General features: G+C 41.0%; 1 protein-coding gene across 1 annotated transcript in view; it reads left to right on the top strand.

The window, feature by feature from the left end:
- The first annotated feature begins 750 nt into the window (after window positions 1–750).
- Window positions 751–18,950, top strand: part of CLPTM1L (CLPTM1 like) — a 30,789-nt gene continuing 12,589 nt past the window's right edge. The window contains exons 1-9 of the mRNA XM_075084457.1: window positions 751–985; window positions 1,390–1,490; window positions 3,487–3,676; window positions 4,897–5,039; window positions 6,863–6,941; window positions 10,848–10,965; window positions 13,691–13,785; window positions 15,928–16,012; window positions 17,736–17,839. Of these exons, the coding sequence (XP_074940558.1) occupies window positions 809–985; window positions 1,390–1,490; window positions 3,487–3,676; window positions 4,897–5,039; window positions 6,863–6,941; window positions 10,848–10,965; window positions 13,691–13,785; window positions 15,928–16,012; window positions 17,736–17,839 (1,092 nt within the window). The 5' untranslated portion in view covers window positions 751–808. The remainder of the gene's footprint in view (window positions 986–1,389; window positions 1,491–3,486; window positions 3,677–4,896; window positions 5,040–6,862; window positions 6,942–10,847; window positions 10,966–13,690; window positions 13,786–15,927; window positions 16,013–17,735; window positions 17,840–18,950) is intronic.

Here is an 18,950-nt window from a genome sequence, read left to right as displayed (position 1 = left end):
CCTTTTATTTCCGGGGCCTGGAAGAAGAGCCTTCCCAGCCCCCTTGAAGGGGGCAGCAGGTGCTCGCTTGGTCCTGTGAGGGCAGGGCCTGAGGGGCAGCGTGGCAGCAGTGGTGCCTCTGGGCTGCTTCCCTCGGTCGCCCATGGATGGATGGATGGACGGACGGACGCTGGTCTCTCCTCTTCTTCTGGGTACTGCCACTGTCAGTGTTTGCTCCTGTTGCTCCCTTTCATTTAAAAAAATAGTTACTCATATTACACTACCTTTCTCACTGTGTACCACAGGTTATTTCCTGTGATTTCCTGTTATTATTATTACTCTTACCCTTCCTTTGTATTAAGCCCTAAGCTGCCTCTGCTGCTTTCCTGTGGGAGCTGGCTGGGGGAGGGGGGGAGCGCAGCGCAGCGCCTCCCCGCCCCATTCCTCCCCCGTTACCTCCCCCCGCCTGCCCAGCGTGGCGTCACGGGCCCCTCCCCCACGCTGGTCGCTGTGAGGGCCCCCAACTACGCCGGGCACCGGCACCGGCACCGCACCGTAGAACCCCTGGCGGCCCCCCGCCCCGCGCCCGGCGGTAAAGGAGGGCGGGCGCACGGCTAACGCCCCCTGACGTCACGCCGTGACGCACCCTCCGAAGCCGGTTGCTCGGCGGCGGGGCGGCGCTTCCTCCGCCGGCCGGAAGTGACGGGCGGGCGGCTGGCCGGCTGCGTGTGGGATGCGCGAACGGCGGCGGCGGCGGCGACGGGGCGGCCCGGGGCGGCCCGGCTGATCCCGAGCGGGGCGGGGCGGGGGGTGGGCGGCCGCCGCCATCATGCTGAGCCGCAGCTCGTTCACCAGCCTGGTGGTGGGGGTGTTCGCCGTGTACGTGGCGCACACCTGCTGGGTCATGTACGGCATCGTCTACACGCGGCCCTGCCCGGCGGCGGGGGGCGGCGGCGGCGCGGCCGGCTGTGTCTGGCCCTACCTGGCGCGGAGGCCCAGGCTGCAGGTGAGCGGGGCGCGGCGCGGCGGCGGAGGGGGGCGGGAGGGGGGGGCGCGGCGCTGGTGCCCTGCCCGGCGGGGCGAAAGCACGTTTCGTGTCTCCATTTCGTGTATCTGGACGGAGCAGCCCGGCGGGAGGAACGGCTCGGCGCGCTTCGAAATCTGTGACAGGTCGTCCTGCTGGCGCGTACGTAGCGGCTGTGCAGCGAGGTGCTTCTGCCCCCAGAAGGAGGGAAGGGGCAGCCGAAAGCTCCGTTAGGCTTCCCTGGAGTGCGCTGTTTTCTTTGCCGGTGTCTACAACCGCCCTGCGACCGGGGAGATGCGCGACACTGAAATACAGGCCCGTCCCCGGAGCGCGCTGATGCACGAATTTAATGTTTCTGATTTCTCTGTGCTGTGTTTTGGTTTCAGTTAAGCGTGTATACAACCACGCGGTCAAACATTGGTGCTGAGAGTAATGTAGATCTGGTTTTGAACGTGGAGGATTTTGATATTGAGTCCAAATTTGAAAGGTAGGTGTCCGAACTACGAGTTCTTTGCTTAATTCCGAAGCGCGTATCCTGACTAGCAGTTACGCGTATGGCAGCCTGTGTGAAGCAAGGGAGACTGTTCGCGGTAGCTCCGTTGAAAGAGAAGCGTGTTGCTCTTGCATTCTTTGTTTTGGGGTTAAAGCTGTTTTTGCGTGCTGTACAGGCTGTTCAGTTCACGCTCATTTTCGTAAAGCAGTAACCATATTGTGCCATGTTAAGGCAGGAAAGATGTTAGTTGGATTTCAGCCTTAGAGTTGAGGACACAGTGCTGCTACTAATAAAAACGGTAATTTTATCTTTGATTAAAGGGTCCTAGAATATTTCATGAATTAAACATTGGCAAAGTGCCTGCCTTGATGGAAATGGTGCGCTAAGCTCACCTGGGGCTGAGCAAGAGGCTCTTAGTCAAACTTTTCTGACGTTGAAAATCATCTTGTAGTTGCAAGAAACAAAGCTCTACTAGTAAATACAGAAATACTTGTTTTCTTTCGTGTAGGTTTTACAAATTTTGAACACTGTCCTATTCTGTCTATCTTAATTTTGAAATCCCGCTCTAAACATGCATCTCGCTAGCTGTGCTAGGTCAGTAACATATGTACGATGTGCTAAACTTCAGCATTGGTTAGTTTGGATCAGCATACTGTTCTTAGCCGTATAGACAAATGTTTTACAAAAGTGTGCTTTGGTTAAAATAGTAAAAATGACTCTCCATTGTGAAAATCTAAGTCAAAGTGCTTGGAAATGCTTGAGACTTTCCTGTAATAACAGGTGCAGCCAGTGTAGTAGCTGTGTGATGTTTTGTTCTTAATAGCCACGGCTTCAGACCTGGAATTGAACTTGGAAGTCAAACCGCGTTCTCTTTTCCTGTGTTTTAGCAACATGCACCGAAAAAGTTACAGAAAAGCTAATAAAAGTAAAAGAAGTAAACCTTCTTGTAGTTCAGGGTTTTGAGATTTTCTGAAGAGATGTTGGTGCTAAGATGGAATAAGATTGTGCCCTTACACAAATTTCTGAGTATAGTATTACACTCTACATATGTCTCTATGAAATTAAAATTATTACAAGTACTTGTTTTGTGCTTCATATTTGCTGCCACAGTTGTGGTTTTTGATTTAAAATAGTCACCTTATTCCTGACTCTGTTTTCGCAGAGTCTCTCGGGTTCTTCCACGTTCAGTGTTTTCTATAATTAAAGAACACGATGGTTTGTAGTTGAGGTCATATTAAGCTTCATCCTTGACAGACCTGAAAATACAAGAATTGTTTTACTGACAGAGTCTGCTAAGCCAGTGAAGGTATTCAGAGCAAAATAACCTGAGTAAATTTATGGGAATAGAGGAGGCATTGTGCAAGGTTGCAAGTAGGATGATTTCTTGGCTAACACAAGGGGAGTGACAAGTCTGGGGCTCCTATCTAGAGTTCTGTGGTCGGCATGTCATAGCTGAGAAGATATTTTATTAATGCAAAGTGCTTGGCAAAACTAAACTTGGGATTTTCTTCTTAAACTTTGTATCACGGATATGATCTGTGATACGTATCCAGCACATGGAAGGCTATTTTCTACAAGTGGTGTGATAATTTTGGCCCTGCGACCTATCAGCAGGGGAAAACAATGAAAGAACTGATGATGCAGCCCTGTGTTATCTAGTTATCTAGGGTAATAAAGTATGAATTGGACGAAGATTAAAACATTTTAAGGTAATAGTAAAACACTGGAAATGCAAGTAGTGATACACACTGGAGTATATAAATTGATCACATCCAGCTACTGCTCATTAGGACATATTAGCCATAACCAATTGTTGTGTGCCAGGCAACCCAAATGTCTCTTTACTTGTTTTGTTGGTTTTTTTTTTATTTTAATGTCTCCAACCTTTTTTTGCTTGCTTCTAGAACATCTTCAGTGACACTTATATGCAAGAGCTAAATATTTCAGCATGTTCTATGTCATTTCATAATGTATTTATTTTGTATTTTAGGACAGTGAATGTCTCTGTACCAAAGAAAACCCGAAATAATGGCACGTTATATGCATATATATTTCTTCATCATGCTGGCATTTTGCCTTGGCATGACAGTAAGCAGGTGCATATAGTAAGTCCTCTGACCACGTACATGGTCCCTAAACCAGAAGAGATTAATTTGCTCACTGGAGAATCAGCCACACAGGTAGGTGGGTTTTCCATCTATAGGTGAACAACTGCAAAAAAAGCAATTGCTTTTGTAGACACTTATAGCGTTAGCTTCTTCTGTGCTTGCATCTTTACACTAATGATGATATTAGGGGGGAAAAAAAAAACCTCCTCTTCTCCATTATCAGCTTGTACGCTAACAGTAGACCACTCAGTACAGCAGGAGTATATATATAACGCTGGCTGTTATTAAAACACTTCCCTAGTTAACATTAATTACTTTAAGGATGCATTGCTTTGGTAGGAATACTGTATTGTTCTGTAACAGGGTGATGCTGCTTTTTATAGTAAATTGTATTAACGTGAAATAATATGCTTTGCTTTTATAAAACAGATATGAACTTGATTTTGACATTGGTGAGTGACCAGCATCAAATTGCTTCTTTTCCTTTAGGATGTTCTTACTCTCCACTTCAATGCAAGAGAATAAGATCATACCCTTTGACAAATGCTATGATTACTCTCCAGGGGGGAAAAAATATAGTATTATTTAATGAAATACTTGTGAATGGCTGTTGTGCCTCATATTAAGTGGAGCTTGAGAATTTCACTCTGTTATTCTTTGGAATCTGACATATACCTGTGGCCAGCAGCGCTGTTTCTAAATCCTGTCAGAATAAAGCTAAAAATGAATTGAGGCTAGAGTCCAACACTAAAAGTCAGAACAGGTGATGTTCGTCCATAGAAAAGCAAGTAGACTGCCCTGGGGATAGGCATCTGCTGAAAGCTAAGGTTGTACTCTGTTTCAGCACTGCTTTAGACAGCATTGGGAAGCTCAGAAGTTCAAAACAAATGGTCTGATATTTTTACTCCCCAAAATTGACATGGTTGACACCCACATCCTTTCCACAGTTTTGAAGTAACATCTGATTACTCTACAGTCTGTATTTCAAATTGACTTTTTCTGACTAGTGTCCACATTCCGAAGGTATTAAGATTAATTAGCTGAATATTCGTTCTTGATGAACAGGCTGTGAAGGCACTGAAGTTTTTCAGTGTCGGATTATAGTGGGCCTTTACAATCTGTTCTGTTGTATTTGAGCAAAATACTTGATCTGGTCAAAATTAAGGTAAAGTGTTTCTTAGCGGGCTTCTGTTTTGTGATATTGTTAATGACTCCACAGTTTCAGTGACTTAGAGTATTATCCTAGTCATAATTCTGGTTTGTTTAGCAGTATGTTTGTTGTATTTTTAAAGCAAATTGAAGCAGAAAAACAGACCAATGCTCTAGATGAACCTGTTTCTCACTGGAGGTCAAGATTAACCTTAAATGTGATGGTGGAAGATTTTGTGTTTGACGGATCATCCCTCCCTGCTGATGTTCACCGTTACATGAAGATGTAAGTCGATGACTTAATTTTGCTAGATTTGTTGGAAGTACTTTGTCCCTGGACAGCTCAGAGTTTAGAATAGTTTTTTTATATGGAGTTATCATAGTAAGACAAAGCAGAACTACAAAGACACAAGAAAAATACTACAACAGTCTTCATACCCCCTTGTTCTCAAATCATACTTCTGGCCTTAAAGCAATTACTGTCCCTTGACCTTTCCAACTATTCTTCACCTGCAAATTATCTGTACAAACCGCAGGTGCTGAAGAGGCACAGCTGATCTTCTATGATATCTTTTTTCTACCTTTTATGATTGGCTTTATTTCACTTTGTGGATTCCTACATTATGTCATTTTCTCAAGAAAATACTAAAAAGCGGGGATAGGATTTTAGGCCGCTAAATGCAGACGGTAGCTTCTGTTCACAGCTTGCTTAAATTACTTCCAGTGTTAACCATATAAATAGTGCTGTATTGACTTGTGCTGCTGTATGTTGATGCCTTTCTCTACAAGTATCCTGTTAAATCCAGAAGTAGTTGCTTAATCAGCAGACCCTGGGGTTCTGGGATAGCTTCCCAGACAGAATAGATAAACTTAGTAACTCAGAAGACAGGCCCATAAACAAGGAGGGGTTGGACTGGGGTTGATGAACAGGGATATTTTTTCTCATCTTGTTTAGATATGCATCAGTGCTGTTTTGTCATTGTGTTATACAGGAAATAGTTGGGATATGCAACAGCCTGCTGTAACCCCGCTAGAAGTAGCTTTAATTATAGTTATTATGTAGAAATCTAAACCTCTTCAGTTAAATAACCAAGCAGTATTTCTGAGCCTCGATTTAGTACTTTTCTACAGTACTGTTGCCCATGTATATTTAGTATGCAGTCTTTTTTAGCATGCATAGAGATGTCTTTCTTTTGTGAATAACTAAAATTCACCTTTCAGGCTTTAAAAACGTCCATTACGCTAGTTCTGTAGACTTTTACCAAGAACATCACAGTGTAGATAACTGCCTTTCTAGTGAAGAACTTTCAGAATTTGCCTTTCTTAGGGCATTAGGCCAAATACTTTCCTAAGATACTGACAACCCAATTGTATATAGGTCATAATTTGCTAAATAACTTTCTAGTGGTCAGTTTTGTAGAGGGCTCAAAAGCTGGTAAGTTTCTGTTGGTTTCATGCAGGTTGGTGAGGTGATAAAGCAATCCAAACGAGAGCTTCTCTTGAGGAGAAGGCAGAGAAGATTTCTGCTCCTTGTGCACTTTCCCCACTAGTATCTAGCCTTCCTGTGTTCGTAGAGTCGTCACGTTCTGATAGTCCCATGCCAGCTAGAGCATGTGCCACTGCTGAGCTGCTAGATGTCATTGGGAGCGCAGAGGAGTGGGAGAGAGGTGGTGGAGAGTTGTCATTGTTGTGGTAGCAGAGGGATACTTGAGACAAAGGATACAAATATATGGTAGTAAATTTCGGCATGTTTCTCTTCAACAAACTTTTTAATTTCCTCTACCCTTGGTCATGCAACAGCGTCAGCACCATCACAACCAATTTCATGTGTCTTTTTTTTTTTTTGCTTATTCTGTCTCTCTACAGAAAAGTGAAAATAAACTAAAAGGAGAAATATGACATGCCTAATTTTTTGTAGAGACTTCTCTCAGTGAAAGACTCTAGGCTGGTGACTTCTTTCTTGCTGTGTGTTGAAAGAAAATGTGCCTGAAAAGACTGGGAAATACCTACATGGCTAGATCTGAAAGTGATGAATGAGTGCTAATTTGAATAAAAATAGTTTTCTTTTTAGATCTCTATAGTCATAAAATCCATGTTTAAACATCCTAGGGTTCAGTTGGGGAAGACAGTGCATTACCTTCCAATATTATTTATTGATCAGCTAAGCAACAGAGTGAAAGATTTGATGGTGAGTAATAGATTACCTTTCATTACATTTAACAGTTTTAATGCTCTTCAATGTTGTTTTAATTAAGATTTTGTCATAGGTTGTTTGCTGTAATGAAAAAGTACAAATTCACAAAAGGACTCTATCAATGACTGTTTAACTTAATGCGGTCAAATATGGTAACTGGAGAGGCTGGGTCTTGAGACTCCCCTCTGGCAGAAGTATCTGCCAAGCACTCCCTTCTGTTGCACCAAAAGATATTTGGATGCCATTGCTTTTGCCCTTTGGGTGGATATGGGGGACATCTTTGCAGCACCAGCTGTGGTGAGAGCAGTCTCATGAACAATTTCACTCCCTAACCTGAAGAAGTTGTGATAGCATCCTAGAGTGGCTTCTGATATCTTCTGGGGAAATGAGCATACTGAACACAGCTGATACTGGAGCTACAGGGAGATAAGTCAGTAGCTATTGTCTTATCTCCAAAAAATTCACTTGTGGTTAAATTTTCTGGTGGTGCTCTCTACCATGTTAGAGTAACCTGAGCACCTGAAAGCTTGGTGTTGCACTACATCTGATGATTTTGTGCACTCAAACAAATCAGGACTTGGAAACTTCAATTATGTAATTACAGCAGGATGAAGTTCGATGGGATTTCTGGAGATGCTAGTCCAGCACCCCTGCTCAGAGTAGGGTCACCTAGAGCAGGTTGCTCAGGACCTTCTCCAGTTTGGTTTTGGATATATCCAAGGATGGAGGTGCCATAGCCTCTCTGGGCAACCTGTTCTAGTGTCAGTCAACCCTGCAGTTTAAAAAAAACCCAAAAGGTTTTTTAATGCATTTAAATAGAATTTTCTGTATTCAGTTTTTGCTCAACTCTTCTCTTGCGGGAGATCATGCCATTGCTTTACTGTAAGTTGCACATGGCAGTCCCCTGCATCTAAACCATGTTCATCTTGACAACTCTTACTTAATTTCTGCAGCTCTTTTCAGTTGCACTGACTGGAATTTAGCAGTCAGAGTTACTAAGAACAAAAGTCTTGGGGAACGTCTCAAAACGGTTAAATGAGGATATCTGGATTCAGCGTCTTCTAGATGGAAGTCTTGTAGATGTAAACTTTCCATAGATCTTCTAAATTGTCTTTCCAATTCATTAACTTTAGCTCCAACAAAGAATTTTGTTCCTTAGTTTTGGGGAGAATCTTCTTTAAGAACTTGTATCCCCTCCACCCCAAGCTTGTTCAGCAAAATAAACTCCTGAGCGTTTGCTAGAAATATTGGTAGCAGATAGTTCTGTCTGGTATTCCATTAGATATATTTTTGTGATGTCTTCATTGACGGTCATTGTCCTTTAAGTTCCTAGCCACAGCTCATTCAGTTCAGTACATTCGTATGAGCTTCTAAGTGGTCAAGTCATGTACACTGTTTACAAATAAACTCGGCATTCTCATGTTATTAGTAACATTCCTGCAGTTGTCATCCATGTCACGGTTAATGCTATTGTAACTCACTTCCTTGAAGTTGTTAAAGATCCTGAGAAGTGCTGCAAAGGCTATTCAGTCAAAACTAGCAAACTTCCCCTTCAGCCCTGGCATATGTGACTTCTTCGTAGTGACTTGCCAAACTGCTCGCAAGCCCTGCAGAAAGAGTGCGTACTGTGAGATAACGGGGGGTAAGCGAAGAGCAGGAAAGAATAAGGCAAGAAGATGATACAGCTTTTGTGGAGCAAGGTCAGCATTTGACTGTAAATACGGGCATAGGCGCTTCCTGGTTGGTATGCCCGACCTAAAGTCTTGCAGCTGAAGATGCATTTTCCCTGCTTGTGCTAGGCTGGGTAGATTTTGAACTGACTGTCATTTTGACCCAGACACAGGTCTTCTGTGGTAAGTATGGTCTAGAGGTTATGTTTTCCTCATGTTCCTAAATGTTCTTGCCAAGGCTGGGGGTTTGGGGGTTGTGCAGGATTCTGATTTAATAAAGATAAGACTTAAAAATTCATACCACAGAGCTTACATGCTTTTTTTACGCACCGTTTTGCAGTAGTGATAGAGTTCTAAGAGCAATATGTGATGTTCTGAGGCCATACTACAAGAATAGGTTGTATTGCAGAGGTTTGGTAACTTCGTAGTTTTCAACAGCCTAGCAACCATCACACTCAACCAGGTTGTGAGGTAGCACTTGATTATTCACTGAGAAAAAGTTCATTTGTCCAATCTTTGTGTTCATTTAATTTGCTTTTGGTGTTGAAGAATTCCTTTCTCTGTCTGGTATCGCAATCTGATTTTCTCCCTACGCTACCCCTAACTCCTTAGTAGTGCTTTGTCTGTGTAGAGTGCACTTGCTGCATGTTACTTAGCCATGCATTTGCAAAAGTTTTGTTTTGTATCTGTCCTGCACAGGTAAAATTTCTTTTCTCCTAGAAGCGTTGATCATATCTTTGACTGAGAAATTGGAATGAGAATGGAGGGATTACAGGCATCCTTTAAAAAGGAGAAGCAGCCTGGAGGATGTTTATGTAGCTTTTGGTAAATAGCTGTAGAATTTTGCCAACATTCTCTGCCATTGGCTCTAACCACTTTGGTTTCACCCTGTTTTGTTGTTGGTTTTTTTTTCCAGACTGTTCAGAGATCCCTGGCACCATTGTAGTTTCTTAAGGTTTCTCCCTGCTTTATTTATAAAACATTCTCAGCTTCACATTCTCTCCCTTGCATGCATGGATGTTCTGCCACTGTCTGAAAAGCTTGTGGGGTCTTGGGAGGGTGGTGAAATTGAGGAAAGAGTGAATGGGAGAGTGAAACTAATCCCCAGTTCACACCTGACTGATATGTGGGGAGGCTAAAACCGTGTTCTTTAACATAAGGATCAGAAGAAACCTATTCATCTCAGATGGGTGTCAGCTAACTAATTACCATAGAAACAGATACAGTGTGGAGTAGCTGTTCTGAGGTGGAAATTAGGATTGGGTAGCAATTAGGAGCCAGGAGCAATATTTGTGGTCTTAAGCTATCCTTAAAAGTTTAAAACTTATGCCTAGGTAGCTGCAGAGAATTCCAACATGTCCTTACAGGACAATTTTGTTTTCTTGGTTTTAAACTTATTTGAGGGACAGTCACCTATCATGCAGAAGGAGCTGAGGCAATGTAAGACTCTCCCCCTCCACCCCCCACAGCTTAAGGGGGCCCCAGGTAGTTCTCATCGTAACTAAAGTATAGATGATACAGGAGGATTAGCTGAAATTTATTTTTCTTGGAGCAGGAAGATGATTTCTGTGATGCTCCGTATCCCAAGTTTTATAGACAGGGTAGCTTGCTTGCCTTTAGCTGTGGTGTTTTCACCAGTCTGAGCAGGTAGGATCACCTTGCTTTCCCACCTTTTGTTTTAGTATGAGTTGCTTAACTTTAATTTCTCTCTCAAAAAAAGCCTCAATTTAGTAAAGTTCTGACTGTGGCCTTTAGGGGATAGGAATTTTTTTTGTAATATCCTAGCTTAGGTAATCTTAGCATGTACGTTCAGAGAAGAACTGTCAAAAGAGACGACTACCTTAACAATGCTTTCCCACTTGAGCCGAGACCAGCAAAGGGAACTTTATGTAAATGTGGCAGAGGCATCTGTATACAGTAACAGTGAGGTTGCTGTCAGAACTTGAACAGAACAAACTGGTAATTTAGCATTTCTTGGGAAAAACCCCAAAGACTTCAAGCATAGTATAGAAGTCTAAGATCTTATTCCCTTTCAATAAACAAACTGAACTCTTAAAATTGTGTGATTAAATCATATTGTGATATAGTGACCTCTAAAGGTCCCTTCCAAGCCTAACCATTCTATGATTCTATAATCACTTTGCTTTATTTAAAAAAAAAAAAAAAGAATGGAAATAGTTTTTGCAATTTTTATGCGTTAAAAATGAAACTATGTCTTTTTGAAATACAGGTTATAAATCGTTCAACAACAGAGCTACCTCTTACAGTGTCATATGACAAAATATCTCTTGGAAAACTCCGGTTCTGGATCCACATGCAGGATGCTGTGTACTCCCTCCAACAATTTGGTATGTTTTTTTATCTTTAATGACTTCAGGCCAAAAAAACCTCATTCCCTTAAGTTTTTTTCTTGTAAGTACATAGATGACACTTAACTCTCCCTTTTTTTTCTGGTTAGCTGGTGAAGAGGTTTAATGCTACAAATCTTACACTGTTTTACCTTAAGGTAAAGATGGAAATACAATGTTGACATGTGGTAGGAAACAAGAATGCAGAGGTAAATTAACCATTTTTACAATAAATTTTATTTGGATAGTACTACTGTAAAAGCACAAGAGGCCAAAATGGAGGAGAGAATTTTTGCTACAGGTTTCCCCTGTTATCCAGAACAGAAAAGCCGTATTGGTGTTACATAAGCTTTGATATAAGCTATATATAGCTGGTCGCTGTAGCCATATACCTACAGTGAAATACAGGCTGGCACAGCAAAGTCTTTGTGCTCAAGCTGAGCATGAAGAAGGAATCTGGGTTCTGATCATACTGCTTCTGACAGTTCAGAACTGGCTGGCCTCTCACTGTGGCACAGTTACAAATTTATAAGGTAATTCAGATAAACTGGAGGCTTGCTATGCATGGAACTATTAAATTCTGTGTTTCACTTAGATGTGATGGAGTAGGTGTACACTTTCACTCTGAAGTTCATATGCTCTGTGTTGGTGATGGTATGGCCAAGCTTCTACTGTCTTTAAATGTTTTTCCACTGATGCATGCCTTTGTGAGGCTAATCATCACTCTTAAAAATCTGTATTTTATTTTCAGGGTTATCTTTGCTGATTTAGTTTTTTTTTCTCACTAGACCATAGTTAGCTTCTTTATGCTAGAGTAAGGAGCTACATCATAACTGAACTGGTGTTGATGTATATGATGAGGTATTTTTTCTGATCCTCTCGTTTTAAGCTCTTCAGACAGCAGTTTGAATGTTTTTTTCAGGCCAAGAGATCTCAAAAGCTTCTGTGCTGTATTATTTTAGTGATTCTTAAATCCTTCCCAGTTTATATTTTTTTTTAATGCAGATAGATGCAGTATTCTACTAGTTTCCCAAGAGAAAAATGCAGGGGTAATGCTGCTTCCATAGTACTCAGTGTTGTTTTTTGTTCACCAAAATTTAGTCAGTAAGAGGGAGAGCGTTTGGTTATTCACTGTCATCTCTGAATTAATATTTTATGATGGACAACTTAACATTTAAGGCATTGATTCCTCTGGAAAAAAATGTTCTGGTTCAGCACTAGTTTCAGAGTACAGTATTGTAAGAGACAGTACCTTATACAGTGTAACTTAACTGTGAGTCTAGACTTCCTCCATTTCTTTTGCAGCCTAAGCTTTTCTCATGTTCTGTTGGGGAAGGGGGGGTGGGTAAGAAGTAAGGTCATCCTAAGTAGAATCCAGCTGCTTCTCCTTAGCTCAGGCTCATGTGTATCAAGGCTACAAGTATGTCTGCTTAAAACAACTGTCTTGAAAGAACCAAGTAACCACTTCCTCAGAGTTTGTGTGGGGCATTTGACCACCATCATTTCTTGACACGTTTTCGTGAGCCTCCTCAGAATGGCATAATTGGAATTTTCATGTTCCATGTACTGGCTGTCTTGTGATAGACACATATATCAAAGCCTATCATCCTAGGAGAACCTCCTTTGCCTGGAAAAGAAGCTTACCTAAAATGCTCCTTATTCTCTATAAGTATGCAGATTATGAATCGTAAGTTTTAAAATTTTCCTTCTGGAATAACTTATGAAAAGGTCACCTTAGATCAGCAGAAAGACTCTAAAATCACTTGAAAATGGGTATTTCACATTCTTCTTGCTGAGATGCAGGACAGCTGATGTGACAAAGTAATTTGGTATTGAACTCACCAGTGTCGTAACTAGCACCACTGCTGTAAATGCAGCATTGTGTAGACAGACTTCAGTCACAGTGGCTGGAACTTTCTACTTCATGAAGTAAGTGTCCGAACACTGGCTGAAGGAGTTCGAAGAGATGCTGTATCTTCTGGAAAACACACTCCTTGGTGGTGGCAACCATATTTATCACAGACGTGCTCTAACTTTTTTTTAATTAATGGGTGTCCAGTATATAACAAGAAAGCAATGTTCCTCCTTTAGGAGAAGGGATAGAGTAGTAGTAAAGTACTAGATAGAGCAGGAGAGAATATGTATTCAGCCTACAGACTGTGATTTCTGGAAGATGCTTTGCCTCTTTCCATTTATCAAAAAGAAGCTTCCATGTTAATTCTGCAAGGACTGTCAAAAGAGTTGATGCCTAATCCATGATCTGGGGTCTGTACTGTTACGTGTATGGCTATGTTTCCCACTGACCTTTGTTGTCCTCCACAGTGTAGTCCTTTACTGATTTTTCTCTTTTTAATGTGAAGTTCACTTTTCTTATGTATCAAATAAAAGCTCAGAGGCCAAGTTGAATAATCCTTTTTCTTCCCACTCAGGCCAGAATTACTTCCTGTGTCTTGCTGTTTGTGCCTCTGGTGTTCAGCTTGGGTTGTAATTATGCACCAGGTTAAAGGCACGTCAGTCTGCTTGGGTTTTGTTTAAGGCAAGCCAAATAACCAGCCAAAATATAGGTAGACTTGAATTTTACCAATAAGCTGCCATCTTGTTTTGGATTTATGGTTCCTTAATAAAACATGTGCAGGTGAAATAAGGTTCCTTTCATACTGGGCTCTAGCATAACAGCAATTAACTGCCTAGTACTTCTTGCATAATTACTTGTTCTTTCTCTTAGGGTTTTCAGAAAAGGATGCAGATGAAGTGAAAGGAATTTTTGTGGATACTAACCTGTACTTTCTGGCTTTGACATTCTTCGTAGCAGCATTCCATGTAAGTGGAGGATCTTTGGTATTTAGGAATTACAGCATAGGAAAAAAAAGGGGGGGGGGGGGGGACAGGGTTGAACTTCAACTCTTCCATTGAGAACTGGTCTTGGAAACAGTAATTTCAGTAGAGCAATAGAAGAGATTTCTGGTCAAGTCATCTGTGTTTCCAGTGCCAAGGTAATAGAAAAATCTCAAAGAAGATAGAACTATGAGGTTACTAGGCATAACCAAACAGTCTTGACTGAAATATAAAACATTTAACTTCATTATCATCGCCTTTATTTTTCTAGCTGAACCAAAGCACCCAGAATTAATATACCTGTCAACACTGCTTCACATCTTCTGCTAAGCTGACTTATCACAAAGTTTAATGCTGCCGTGGCATAGCTCAGGTACCAGCAGTAGGATTTGAGTCTCTGACTTCTAAGCCCTGGAGAAATTGAATCAGCCGATCTAGGTTACTTTAAAAAAGTGTCACTGTAAAGTGCAGAGCTTGTGGCTCTAGGCGTTGTTTGTTGTTGTTGTCTCTCTCTGTCAGCATTGTGTGTCTTGGTTTAAATATGAATCTTTGTTTTAATGAACAATTGCTTTAGACTTCATTGTTCTATATTCAACATTTTTGTCATCTACAATTACGCTCAATATAATTCCCACATTCTGGGATAGATAAGAACTTGCTGGGCATGTTATGTTTTTTATTTCTTATATTACATAGAGTTAGGTTGGTTAGAAACCCTTAGACTTCCCCGCCATTTAAATTTTTTTTTCTTTTCTGTTTATTAGGGGCTAAGATATATGTAGGCTGGGACTAGCTCTTCTGATATTTATTTTGTGTATCATTTGCCCAAATTAAAAGACTACACTTTTTATTTAAAATTCTCTGACCCAAAATATCTTGAATCTGTGCTGCTTTTTTTTTTTTTTTAAAGACACTGAAATCTTAAAGGAAATATTGAAAAATATCCTGGTGGCCAAATGGGCAAACCGCATTCTGGGGTGCATTAAGCACAGCATAACCAGCCAGTCAAAAGAGGCAGTTATCCCACTGTATTTAGCATTGGTGCAGCCTCACCTTGAGTACTGTGTGCAGTTTTGGGCCCCACAATTCAAGAAGGATGTGAAGGTTCTTGAATGCATCCAGAGGAGGGCAACAAAACTGATGGAAGAGCTCGAAGGCATGACCTGTGAGCAGCAGCTGAGGCTTCTGGGTTTTCCTAGTTTGGAAAAAAAAAGTGGCTATGGGGCAACCTCATTGTTCTGTACAGCTTCCTGAGGAGGGGACATGGAGACAGGTGCTGATCTCGTCTCCCTGGTACCCAGTGACAGGACATGTGGGAATGGTTCAAAGCTGTGCCAGGGGAGGTTCAGACTAGGTATGAGGAAACATTGCTATATCAAGTCAGTGGTCAGACACTGGAACAGGCTCTCTGGGTGGTCGATGCCCCAAGCCTGTCAGGCCTTAAGAAGCATTTGGATAACGCCCTTAATAACATACTTTAACTTTTGGTCACTCCTGAAGTGGTCAAGCAGTTGGACTAAATGATTGTTGTAGGTCCCTTCCAGCTGAGGCATTATATTCTATTTGGAACAGAAATACTGAAAATTCTGGGGGAAAAAGTCAATACCAATAAATTTAATGCTAAAAATGTCCTTGAAGTTCAGATCAACTTCATGGCGATGAAATAGGAGAAAATGGCTTGCCATATTTTAGGAATTTTTAAAAAACTGCAGTACAATCCAAGCCTAAACTGACTATCGATCCAATACAGAGCACTTCGAATCTAATTTAGTGTGGCTTTCCCAGGTCTGTCAAGGAGGTGAACAATTCGTCACAGTCCTCAGTTCTTCATCCTCTATTTTATGTTACCCAGTATTAGGTCACTAACTTTCTTTACCAGATACAGAATTGTAGCAGTATCAGTACCTGGAATTCTTCCTGTCATTTTGCACTGCTTTTGGAGCTTGGGCTTCTAAAACAGTTTTTGGTTTTAGCTTTTTGGTATTTTTGATATTTAATTTTTATTTCTGAGGCTTCTAAAACAGGTTTTTCTTGCAATTCCCTCTTAAATGTATTTTTTACAGTTCAGCTGGTAGTCTTTAACTAGTGCAGGTTTGAACAAATGAGTGTGTTTCTTGCTATTTGCAGCTTCTCTTTGATTTCCTTGCATTCAAAAATGACATCAGTTTTTGGAAGAAAAAGAGGAGCATGATTGGGATGTCTACAAAAGCAGGTATGGGCCAGAATGCAGTGTGTTGTGCGTGTGCTAATATACACTATGTTGTTTTAGTCTTACTCTAAGCTGAAACTTTGTAGATTCACCAAGATGGCAGTATGAAAAGAAGCGGGCTAACAGGCTGGTTCTAACTTGGTTAGCTTCACGCTCAAATATCGCTTGCTTTTAAGCACTTGTGTCACTTTGAGGTGTGACAGTCTTACAATTGAGAATAAGTTTAATACTAAGTCAGTCACCAGATTTCCTTTGCTGAAGGAACAGAAAAATACTTCAAGAAATGCATGCAGACCAGAAAAAAATCCAATGGGTGGAGAGAATGTGCTGTCATGGGTAGTGCTATCCTGCGAATCCCCGTGTTCCTTGTAGATAACTACAGGTTCCAAAATATTTGGGAGGGAAAAAGTTATAGTGTAATGCTGTTGTTTGTTTTGGGCTTTGGTGTAAACAGGAGCAGTAGCAGTTCCAGGAGGTGGGGAAGAGCATGGGAGGGTTGAGTTGACTTGGATGTAGGAAAGATGAGAGGAACATAGTGGTCCTGGCAAGCCTTCCTAGAGACAGATGAAGGTAGTAGCCAGCTCTGGGCGCTCGAGGTTTAACACACCACTCCCCAGCCTTGTTTATTGTGCTAATAGGTAGTGCTTGTTTTTCTAGTAGATTTTTCCATTCTGATTATAATCCAAAATTATAAACCTGGAGTCACTTGACCTCGGAGACTGTCCCTAATTCTATCATATGTACAGGTTGATTAAAACATGTGAGGAATATGAATACCAGGAAGAAAATTCAGCATTCTAAATTACAATTAACAGCAACATGTGTTTTTTCACATGGAAAATCTGCTTAATGTCTTTACCAGAGTGCCTGGTTTTTTGTAAGGCATTTATACTGCTGTTGGTATATGAACGGCAAAAAGTTAGTAAAAATTCAAAATGGTCTAGGAAAGTTCAGAATTAAGTGTCCGTTGCCAGTTTAAAAGGTGACTAAAGGCAAATTGGAAAGACAGAGTGACAAAGGGTTTTCTTCACCTTACTATCAAAGTACCAGTCTTCAGTCTCCAGTAATTGGTGGTTCCATCTTCTCTTTAGCAAGCCTTAATGACCTTTCTGCCTGCATCTCCTTGCCTTGAGGGAGACGTGCTACAGGCTATTGCACTGGAATGGTACAGTGTAACTGTTGATGTCTGAGTGTGTTGCATCTCTCCTCTCTTTCTGTTCTTGTTTAGGGAGATGGATATTGAGTCCAGGAAGTAGTTGGTAGACACTTACAAACATCCAAGGTTTTGCAAACCCTGAAAAATAACCCTAAAATATACTTCTTAACATTTACAAACATTTAATTAGTTGCATGAGTTTCAAAGACTGACGTTACATTATCTCACAGCCTTTCAGCTTCCTGGAGCCAAGAATCCTGAATGTAGTTCATAATAGTACTGGTACATTGGTGAATTGCTGCAGTACAGAAGTCTTCCTTTAAATATTCTGATTTCCTTTCATCATTTGTGATAAGGATTTAATAAAATGTTTTTGTTCCTTATTTGCCCGGAGGTACACAGATCACTGGCTGTTTCTAGGACTACCTAATATATCCAGATGTATGCAGGAGAAGTTCATGCTTAAACTGTGTAAGGCAGAATTACAGTAAATAGACCAACAGTCTTCTGTCATCTCAGCTGTTCATTTAAAGATGAATAACCCTTTCTTTTTTTTTTTTTTCTGTCTAGTGCTTTGGCGGTGCTTTAGTACTGTGGTAATATTTCTTTTCCTTTTGGATGAACAAACAAGTTTATTGGTACTGATCCCAGCAGGCATTGGTGCAGTGATTGAGGTGAGTTCTTAAAGCTCTAGAACCAAATACCAGTATTCACAGCAACATCCATAGTTTATTGTAGGAAAAAAACTGCTGAACTAGTTATTGGAAAAATACTGCTGCTGTGGTATGCTGTCTTAGCAGCATTGTTTAACCGATTGTCAGTTGTAGAGAAAATCGTGTGCCTTTATTAAACAACTTCACTGGAAGTGTCAGGCTTTTCTGGGAAGGGCCAGCCGGTATTGTGGAAACCAAACATAGAGCTATGCTGAGGTTCCTTCCTATCGCATCATCAGACAGGCTTCACTCCTGACTAGGCATGTATAACCATGTCAACAAGCCTTCATGGAAACTTTTGTCAAAGAGCAGGCTGTGTGCCATCAGGCAGCGCCTCAGGTCTGCAGCTTTCTCCTTGGCCATGACTGAGGTGCTTGGGCAAAGAGGAAACTGCTGGATACGTTGTTTATTCCAGCAGATCATGTCCAGTCAGTAGGTTGCAGGTACTGCTTAGAAGCCTGCTTTATATGTAGTAAAGCACAAAGTCAGCAGTAATGAGAAGGGGAGATCTCTCTCATAACATTGCTTGCAGATCTAATTACTTCTCAGTATTTAAAAATAAGTTCAGGACTCTCATGAAATTTTTGACTATACATCTGTTACAGTTGCAGATAATCCCCATGGAAACAAAATAGTTCCAAATTTTTAGTTAGTGATTAAATTGTTCCATGAAAAGTCACAAAGTGATCTTTAAATTTCAGGTTATTGTATAAGACAGATTAAGATCTTATGAAAACTATGAACAGTAGTGTCCTAAATAGTACCATTTCATTGACTGTAACATCATTTTTCAGTAAGCTGAGATTTTTAAGTCTGATGTATTTTTGTGTGTTAAGTTTCCTGTGTCAGATTTGCTGGTGGTTTTGTTCCTGAAGATAGAAATTTAGTCTTGTATCTCAAGCTTTCTTTAGCTGTCTGAAATTGTAACAGTTTCAGGGATAAATATATATGTCTATAAATATGCTGCTCCTTTTGTAGAGTATCTTTTATTTTCATCCTATATCTAAATAATTAAATTCAAAAAAAATCCTTGAATCTGAAGACTTCAGAAATTCAGAAGTGTCAAATGATT

The sequence above is a fragment of the Phalacrocorax aristotelis genome, chromosome 2, assembly GCF_949628215.1.
Source record: "Phalacrocorax aristotelis chromosome 2, bGulAri2.1, whole genome shotgun sequence".
Lineage (NCBI taxonomy): Eukaryota > Metazoa > Chordata > Aves > Suliformes > Phalacrocoracidae > Phalacrocorax > Phalacrocorax aristotelis.
The sequence above is the reverse complement of the archived record's forward strand: the minus strand, read 5'-3'. Positions and strand labels throughout refer to the sequence as shown.